At 42.8% G+C, this 10,151-nt stretch overlaps 1 protein-coding gene across 2 annotated transcripts in view; it reads left to right on the top strand.

Annotated features, from left to right (window-relative positions):
* The first annotated feature begins 76 nt into the window (after window positions 1–76).
* The window catches only part of LOC141154974 (cytochrome P450 2C23-like), a 51,155-nt gene continuing 41,080 nt past the window's right edge, over window positions 77–10,151 (top strand). The window contains exons 1-2 of one of the 2 annotated variants that reach the window (XM_073641556.1): window positions 110–244; window positions 7,097–7,289. In XM_073641556.1, coding sequence (XP_073497657.1) covers window positions 7,110–7,289 — 180 coding nt within the window. In that variant the 5' untranslated portion in view covers window positions 110–244; window positions 7,097–7,109. Of the gene's footprint in view, window positions 245–7,096; window positions 7,290–10,151 lie in introns of both variants that reach the window. The other variant, XM_073641557.1, reaches the window with a different exon arrangement.

Raw genomic sequence — 10,151 nt, 5'->3', positions numbered from 1 at the left:
ATGTAGAATGTTTAGGATGTGATTGTAATGGTTTCATTTGTACTGTCTCCTATCCAGTAGGCCTTATAACAGCTGCGAGGGACAGCCCTGCATGCTTGTGTATGATGTTACTTCCTGCTCGGATGGGGAGGGCGGCAGACACTACACAAGAGTCTCGCCCAGTGTGCTGCAGCCACTGCCTGCAACAAGGGACCCTATAACTCCGCAGCTGACGCTTCTTCTTCCTCTTGTACCTGAGATCCAGGTGAGTCCAAGCTCTCTCCATGCTTCCTTTTTCTCTTTCAGAAACTACTGTTTTGGAAATCCTTTTCCTTACCATAAGGCCATGTTCACATGTTTCGTATTTGGTCAGTATCTGTCATCCAAAGCAAGGAGTGGGTGAGAAATACTGAAGTGGTGACGTGTTTCTATTATACTTTCCCTCTGATTGTTCCTCTCCTGATTTTAGCTTATAAATACAGATGTAAAAAACTGACCAAATACTGAACGTGTGAATGTGCCCTTAGGGTGGGCAGTCCGCCTAATCTAATAGGGGTCACTAATAGGCTATAAGCTAGACACTGTGCACTACCTGTGTGTGACCAGCGCTCTATACAAGCCTTTTTTGTATGCAATTTTAATAGCAAGCAATTTCCCCCTCCATGAACTGGTAGACTGTGAGTGATTGTCTCATCAGTGTTTTGCACGTGTTGCCACCATCTTTAGTAAGTGGTTTTGCTGCATCCCGAGAGAGCATTAGTTCTGTGACCTGGGCAGGTAAATACTGTGTTCCATTTTTTTGCTGTGTTAGGCTATGTTCCCACAATGCAGAAATGCTGCATATTTTTTCCGCTTCTCCCTGGCAGGAAAAACACATGCTGATTTTACATGCGTTTTTCCCGCCAGGTAGAAGCGTCTGTCAAGCGTTTTTGCATGCATTTCTGCATTCGGGTTATCAAGCGCTTTTCCAGGCGATTTTAGCATCACTTGGAAAAGTGCTTGACAACTTGTTCACACTATATAAATCCATGCAACCGGCATGAATTTATAGTAGTGTGACCAAGTTAGTTGAAAAAAAAGAATAGGAATGGTAAAAAATAAAAAAAAAATAAAAAAGATTATGCTTACCTTCTGATGTGCTCCCGCTGCGTCCGATGTCTTGGGCGGCTCGCGGTGGTGTGAAGGACCTGCAGTGACGTCATTGAGTCATGTGTCAGGTCACATGACTCAATGACGTCATGGCAGGTCCTTCACAAGACCGCGACCCATACAGCTGACCAGACGGAGGGGAGAAAACACCGGGAGGACATCGGAAGGTAAGTATAATCTTTATTTTTTATTTTAAATTCTTTTTTAACAGGTTCTATAGTACCCAGGTCTGGAGGAGAGTCTCCTGGGTACCATCCGCACATTGAACCGTGTGATATCCGCATGTGCAGATGCAGTGATGCGGATGTCACACGGTCCAATGTAAGTCAATGGCGGCGATTACACTGCGCGTCCGCAAAATTAATGGACATGCTGCATATTTTTCCGCAATGATAATCCGCAGCAGAAATTTCCGCAGCATGTGCGTAGCACATGCGGATTATCATTGGGGACCATGGAGCACGTATTACCAAGCGTTTTTTAAGCATTTTCACTGTGGAAATTCCGCGGCAAAAACGATTGAAAAACGCATAATTGGCACACAGCCTAAATGCACTTTAATGTCACTACTAAAGCAAATTCCCTCCATTAACAGTTCACTCATGAACCTCTTAGCAGTAGAACCACAAGTCCTTGTCATATCTCCTCAGCAACAGTTTTTTATTAACTCCTCAAAAATGAAGCCACAAGTACAGCAGTAGCTACTCACTCCTTGATGTAGCAGGTCTGGGGTCACACAAAGATCCAGCAGTAGTCCTGGCTGAGCTACTATCCAATTACACTCTGTCACTTTACAGGAAAACCAATGCTCTGTCAGGTGTGGGGAGCGTCACACGCTCTTGTAGGCCGCAGGCCGCTGCTGTCTCCATGCCTCCATCCTCGGGACCCGTCGCACAAAATTCAGGAGACTTCAAGTCCATTGCAACAAGCAAACGTTTACTGATCAGTTCAAGCTTATCAGGTGGTGGCATGTGAGATAGGGCACAGCACTACATTTCTTACTTCTTTAGTACAATGTAGCTTCAGCTCTACCACTCGTTCGTCCTGGACTATTCCTAAGCCAACTGACTCCATCAGTCTCCGGAATTTCCTGGCCACCAGCCCTTCACGCAATTCCATATCCACGGACCTCTGTATGTCAGAAGACCAGGCACTCTCCCTAGTACCTGGACCGAACCCTAGGCTCCGGATGCTGCAGGAATATTCACAAGAGATATCAGTATGGCCTCCCACTGCCTCGAACGATTGCCATACGCTGGCCCTAGCAGCCCACTGCACCTGAACTTTACTTTGTCACGGTACTTCACTATCTGACCCTCTATCAGGAAGTGCCCACTTTTCTCTAACACTACTGTAGCCCCCACCCACTGGGCTAATTCAATCCATTAACTATATCCTATTCTATAGACTAAACTTATTATCCTTATCTTGTGTTCTATACCATTCCTAAGCCACTTAACTATATGACAGTACTTATACTACCCCAAGTCTAACCCTGTGCTCACCCTGCATTATGTCCTACTCGAATTCTACATTACCATACTACAATATAGCTGACTCACATACTATTCACATTACACGTAAAACCGCATGACACTGTATACATAGCACGATTGTTGTCTTCAGCGGCAGGAATACAGCAGAACAGTCCATCATCCTTGCATAGGATCTAAATGCTTGGAGCACAGGGGATGGATTGTAGACTTGTTCCCTTAGATAAGCCAGGCGGCTGTGGACATCTCCTGGTAGCCTGGCTGGTCTGTAGATAAGGTTCAGCTGCAGGGTTATCTTCTCCCCTCACACAATGAATGGCTGAGCTATTAGCAGTTACTCTATGCCTCTGTCCCCTGCTCTCCAAGATCAGACTCTCAGCAGTCTGTAATGGAGGATCATATACAAGTGCTTCTCACAAAATTAGAATATCAAAAAGTTAATTTATTTCAGTTCTTCAATACAAAAAGTGAAACTCATATATTATATAGAGTCATTACACACAGAGTGATCTATTTCAAGTGTTTATTTCTGTTAATAATGTTGATGATTATGGCTTACAGCCAATGAAAACACAAAAGTCATTATCTCAGAAAATTAGAATACTTTATAACAACAGCTTGAAAAATGTTTTTAAAATCCGAAATGTTGTCCTACTGAAATGTATGTTCAGTAAATGCCCTCAATACTTGGTCAGGGCTCCTTTTGCATCAATTACTGCATCAATGTGGCGTGGCATGGAGACGATCAGCCTGTGGCACTGCTGAGGTGTTATGGAAGCCCAGGTTGCTTTAATAGCAGCCTTCATCTCGTCTGCATTGTTGGTTCTGGTGTCTCTCATCTTCCTCTTGACAATACCCCGTAGATTCTCTATGGTGTTAAGGTCAGGCGAGTTTTCTGGCCAATCAATCACAGTGATACTGTTATTTTTAAACCAGGTATTGGTACTTTTGGCAGTGTGGACAGGGGCCAAGTCCTGCTGGAGAATGACATTTCCATCTCCAAAAAGCTTGTCGGCAGAGGGAAGCATGTAGTGCTCTAAAATTTCCTGGTAGACGGTTGCGCTGACTTTGGTCTTGATAAAACACAGTGGACCTACACCAGCAGATGACATGGCTCCCCAAACCATCACTGATTGTGGAAACTTCACACTAGACCTCAAGCAGCTTGGATTGTGTGCCTCTCCATTCTTCCTCCAGACTCTGGGACCTTGATTTCCAAATGAAATGCAAAATTTTCTTTCATATGAAAACAACACCTTGGACTACTGAGCATCAGTCCAGGTTTTTTTCTCCTTGGCCCAGGTAAGACGCTTCTGGTGTTGTCTATTGGTCATGAGTGGCTTGACACAAGGAATACGCCACTTGTAGTCCATGTCCTGGATATGTCTGTGTGTGGTGGCTCTTGAAGCTATGACTCCAGCAGCAGTCCACTCCTTGTGAATCTAATAATATTCTTGGATACAGCACTCTGTGAACAGCCAGCTTTTTTAGCAAAGGACCTTTGGTGGCTTACCCTCCTCGTGGAGTGTGTCAATGACTGGCTTCTGGACATCTGTCAAGTCAGCAGTCTTCCCCATGATTGTGGAGCCTACTGAATCAGACGAAGGGACCTTTTTAAATGCTTAGAAAGCCTTTGCAGGTGGTTTTTGTTAATTATTCTAATTTACTGAGATAATGACTCTTGTGTTTTCATTGGCTGTAAGCCATAATCATCAACATTAACAGAAATAAACACTTGAAATAGATCACTCTGTTTATTATGACTATATTATATATGAGTTTCACTTTTTGTATTGAGAAACTGAAATAAATGAACTTTTTGATGATATTCTAATTTTGTGAGAAGCACCTGTACATCTCTCTGTCTCCAGCTATCTCTAACTATTTGATCAAGTAAAGAGGAACAAAGTTTGCTGGGAGTTGTAGTCCAGGGCAGTGCAGTAAAAGAAGCATCAATGTCTGCTGCTGTGAATGCCTGTGTAATCCCAACAGCAGTAGTCTCTGTACATATAACTCCCACTGCTGGTTATATACAGTACAGACCAAAAGTTTGGACACACCTTCTCATTTAAAGATTTTTCTGCATTTTCATGACTTTGAAAATTGTACATTCACACTGAATGCGTCAAAACTATGAATTAACACATGTGGAATTATATACTTAACAAAAAGGTGTGAAACAACTGAAAATATGTCTTATATTCTAGGTTCTTCAAAGTAGCCACCTTTTGCTTTGATGACTGCTTTGCACAATTTTGGCATTCTCTTGATGAGCTTCAAGAGGTAGTCACCGGAAATGGTTTTCACTTCACAGGTGTGCCCTGTCAGGTTTAATAAGTGGGATTTCTTACCTTATAAATGGGGTTGGGACCATCAGTTGTGTTGTGCAGAAGTAAGGTTGATACACAGCTGATAGTCCTACTGAATAGACTGTTAGAATTTGTATTATGGCAAGAAAAGAGCAGCTAAGTAAAGAAAAATGAGTGGCCATCATTACTTTAAGAAATGAAGGTCAGTCAGTCTGAAAAATTGGGCAAACTTTGAATGTGTCCCCAAGTGCAGTTGCAAAAACCATCAAGCGCTACAAAGAAACTGGCTCACATGAGAACCGCCCCAGGAAAGGAAGACCAAGAGTCACCTCTGCTTCTGAGGATAAGTTTATCCGAGTCACCAGCCTCAGAAATCGCAGGTTAACAGCAGATCAGATTAGAGACCAGGTCAATGCCAAACAGAGTTTTAGCAGCAAACACATCTCTGCAACAACTGTTAAGGGGAGACTTTGTGCAGCAGGCATTCATGGTAAAATAGCTGCTAGGAAACCACTGCTAAGGACAAGCAACAATCAGAAGAGACTTGTTTGGGCTAAAGAACACAAGGAATGGACATTAGACCAGTGGAAATCTGTGATTTGGTCTGATGAGTCCAAATTTGAGATCTTTGGTTCCAATCACTGTGTTTTTGTGAGACGCTGAAAAGGTGAACGGATGCACTCTACATGCCTGGTTCTCACTGTGAAACACAGAGGAGGAGGTGTGATGGTGTGGGGGTGCTTTGCTGGTGACACTGTTGGGGATTTATTCAAATTTGAAGGCATACTGAACCAGCATGGCTACCACAGCATCTTGCAGTGGCATGCTATCCCATCCGGTTTGCGTTTAGTTGGACCATCATTTATTTTTTGAACAGGACAATGACCCTAAACACACCTCCAGGCTGTGTGTGGGCTATTTGACCAAGAAGGAGAGTGATGTGGTGCTACGCCAGATGACGTGGCCTCTACAGTCACCAGACCTGAACCCAATCGAGATAGTTTGGGGTGAGCTGGACCGCAGAGTGAAGGCAAAAGGGCCAACAAGAGCTAAGCATCTTTGGCAACTCCTTCAAGAATGTTGGAAGACCATTTCCGGTGACTACCTCTTGAAGCTCATCAAGAGAATGCCAAGAGTGTGCAAAGCAGTCATCAAAGCAAAAGGTGGCTACTTTGAAGAAGATAGAATATAAGACATATTTTCAGTTGTTTCACACTTTTTTGTTAAGTATATAATTCCACATGTGTTAATTCATAGTTTTGATGCCTTCAGTGTGAATGTACAATTTTCAAACTCATGAAAATGCAGAAAAATCTTTAAATGAGAAGGTGTGTCCAAACTTTTGGTCTGTACTGTATATATATACATTTTGACAGGAGATTCACTTTAGGATATGTGCTGCATAGCCGAGAGAAACAGCGGGGCTGGATTGCCTGAAGACATACTTGGCACTAGTTGCAGCAGCGCTCACAGGCTGAGCTGAGTTTGTCAGGAGGCACAAAGTACCTATTTCAGGGGGATGCTAGTGTAAGGCTACGGCCCCGCTATAAGTATTTGGTCAGTATTTTTCCTCAGTATTTGTTAGCAAAAACTAGAAGTGGGTCAAAAATGCAGAATTGGTGCAGTTCTTTCTATTATACCTTTTCCCTGCTAGTTCCTCATCTAGTTTTGGCTTACAAATACTGATCGAATACTGATAGTGTGACCATAGTGTTATGCTAAACATATTTAACCACCTAAAAACCCAGGAGGCATGTCTTCGCCTGAGTCGGACTACAAGGATCTAAGCTTGTTATATCAGAGGTGCTCCTGAGTTACCATTGTAGTAAGATGTGCAGGGGAGTAGAGGGAAGGCTGGTGGGGAAGATGCGGAGTCGGGGTATGTGAATAACATTGATTTTTTTTTTCTTTTTTTTAGATGCAGTTGTGTTTTTATTAGATATAGATGGTGTTTAAGACCTTTTTCTTCCACAAGGAGAGAATGATATGAATGAGAGAATGATATGTTTAGGTGCACTCCACATCTCACTCCTTGTGTTAGTCCTTATAGGGAGAGATTTAAACCTCTTGTCTGTGTGCTGAGATCCTGTGTGCAGAACTCGCACAGAGGACAGGAAAGTGTAAAGTTTAAACTTTGTAAACATAAATGTCTCTCCCTGTGCTCAGGTTACAGACCACAATGGAGCTGGGAGTATTCGGTACTCTTCTCCTCGTCGTCTTGATCAGCCTCGTCCTGTATTTCTTCACATGGAGGAGGAATCTAAAAATGAAAAATTTGCCTCCTGGTCCCCCACCACTGCCCTTACTGGGCACCATGCTGCATGTGAGCACTAAAGAAATGCCCAAGTCTCTGATGAAGGTGAGTCTGGGTTCCCAAAAATTATTGATAGATGCACCCAACCAGCTCCATCTGTCTGAGCTCTATCCTGTAATGAGATGTATGCCTATGTGTAATGCAGCGGTTTGTGTCTGCTACAATTTATTTTTCTACTTTAGATGTGAAGCTAGGCCCCCTTACCTTTTCGAGCCCCAATGTGGCTCCAGGTGGTAATGGTTTCACCATCTTTTTCTTCTCATGGATGTCATGTTGGTCCAGAATTTTGCTTCTTTGCAAAGTTTTTCTCGGCAGCCTTTGTGCTCAGAAGGTTTCAATGAAATGAGATAATATATGTTTTTTAAAGTTAAATTTAGTTGTGTATCTGTTGTTACAATTGACAGATTATACCCCAATAGTATGACTGCCGCTGATTTTCATGTCATATAGGACTTGCCACTTTCTTTTAGGACATAAAAAGGCAGTTACTATTAACCATGGGATTGTGATCCTGGAGCTCGAACTGCCAAACAACATTCAATTTCCCCTGATAGCAAAGATATAGTGAGAATTAATAGAGTGTTCTCAGTGTTTGCAGCAGCTCAAAAAAGTCTTTATAAGCTGCAGTCTGTAAGGAGTGTCACAGAGGGAGATTGCGCCCTCTGTCACTCCATTGGCTCCCTGCAGTGCTGTCAGGGTGAGCAAATGGTTGCCATAATATCTGAAGGCCTAACAATTACCTCTGGTGTGCAATAGATCAAAACCTAATACATTGTGCAAGCCGCACTATGTATTAAGCAACTTGTCAGTATAAGGGCAGGTGAAGACTGCTGTAGATTCTCTGATTCTAGAGAATCGGGCTGATTATGCAAATCACACTCTGATCAGAGTTTTATCAGAGTGTCAGAATGGTGCCATCCAATTCACTCGGATGAGAAGATGGAGAAAAAAAATTCTGTGAGGCTTCAGACATCGGACTAAACTCAGATGCCATCCAAGAGCAGTCTGATGATTTCCACAAACTTATTGACTTGCATAGATGAGTGCGATCTGAACATCGGATCAAATTCGGGCATTTGGCGATTTGTCTCCCTCGAACAGACTCTATCCGAGGAAATAAATGGACATGTGCATTGCCCAATAGAAATACCGAGTGGTCCGAGTGTGATCTGATGTTTTGTGGGGTTGCACTCGGACAGAAAATACACTCATCTGCACGAGTCCATACACTGACAGGCTAGATAATACTCTGCACTACACAAGTAGGTCAGGTTATTTATGTGATAAAAGGACAGCATGTTCAAGTCCCCCTGGGGAACTAATAAATAATGTAAAAATATATCATAGAAAACTTTTAGAAGTGCTTTAAAATGCAAAAAAATATAGTAATTCAGCATAAGATATATATATATATATATATATATATACAGTACAGACCAAAAGTTTGGACACACCTTCTCATTTAAAGATTTTTTCTGTATTTCCATGACATTGAAAATTGTACATTCACACTGAAGGCATCAAAACTATGAATTAACACATGTGGAATTATATACTTAACAAAAAAGTGTGAAACAACTGAAAATATGTCTTATATTCTAGGTTCTTCAAAGCAGCCACCTTTTGCTTTGATGACTGCTTTGCACACTCTTGGCATTCTCTTGATGAGCTTCAAGAGGTAGTCACCGGAAATGGTTTTCACTTCACAGGTGTGCCCTGTCAGGTTTAATAAGTGCGATTTCTTGCCTTATAAATGGGGTTGGGACCATCAGTTGTGTTGTTCAGAAGTCTGGTGGATACACAGCTGATAGTCCTACTGAATAGACTGTTAGAATTTGTATTATGGCAGTTAAGTAAAGAAAAACGAGTGGCCATCATTACTTTTAGAAATGAAGGTCAGTCAGTCCGAAAAATTGGGCAAACTTTGAATGTGTCCCCAACTGCAGTTGCAAAAACCATCAAGCACTACAAAGAAACTGGCTCACATGAGGACCACCCCAGGAAAGGAAGACCAAGAGTCACCTCTGCTTCTGAAGATAAGTTTATCCGAGTCACCAGCCTCAGAAATCGCAGGTTAACAGCAGCTCAGATTAGAGACCAGGTCAATGCCACACAGAGTTCTAGCAGCAGACACATCTCTACAACAACTGTTAAGAGGAGACTTTGTGCAGCAGGCCTTCATGGTAAAATAGCTGCTAGGAAACCACTGCTAAGGACAGGCAACAAGCAGAAGAGACTTGTTTGGGCTAAAGAACACAAGGAATGGACATTAGACCAGTGGAAATCTGTGCGTTGGTCTGATGAGTCCAAATTTGAGATCTTTGGTTCCAACCACCGTGTCTTTGTGCGACGCAGAAAAGGTGAACGGATGGACTCTACATGCCTGGTTCCCACCGTGAAGCATGGAGGAGGAAGTGTGATGGTGTGGGGTTGCTTTGCTGGTGACACTGTTGGGGATTTATTCAAAATTGAAGGCATACTGAACCAGCATGGTTACCACAGCATCTTACAGCGGCATGCAATTCCATCCGGTTTGCATTTAGTTGGACCATCATTTATTTTTCAACAGGACAATGACCCCAAACACACCTCCAGGCTGTGAAAGGGCTGTTTGACCAAGCAGGAGAGTGATGGGGTGCTACGCCAGATGACCTGGCCTCCACAGTCACCAGACCTGAACCCAATTGAGATGGTTTGGGGAGAGCTGGACCGCAGAATGAAGGCAAAGGGCCAACAAGTGCTAAGCATCTCTGGGAACTCTTCAAGATTGTTGAAAGACCACTTCCGGTGACTACCTCTTGAAGCTCATCAAGAGAATGCCAAGAGTGTGCAAAGCAGTCATCAAAGCAAAAGGTGGCTACTTTGAAGAACCTAGAATATAAGACATATTTTCAGTTGTTTCACACT

The sequence above is a fragment of the Phyllobates terribilis genome, unplaced genomic scaffold, assembly GCF_046119375.1.
Source record: "Phyllobates terribilis strain yellow unplaced genomic scaffold, ASM4611937v1 Scaffold_7__3_contigs__length_470593459, whole genome shotgun sequence".
Classification (NCBI taxonomy): domain Eukaryota; kingdom Metazoa; phylum Chordata; class Amphibia; order Anura; family Dendrobatidae; genus Phyllobates; species Phyllobates terribilis.
This window is presented reverse-complemented; position numbering and strand designations above follow the sequence as displayed.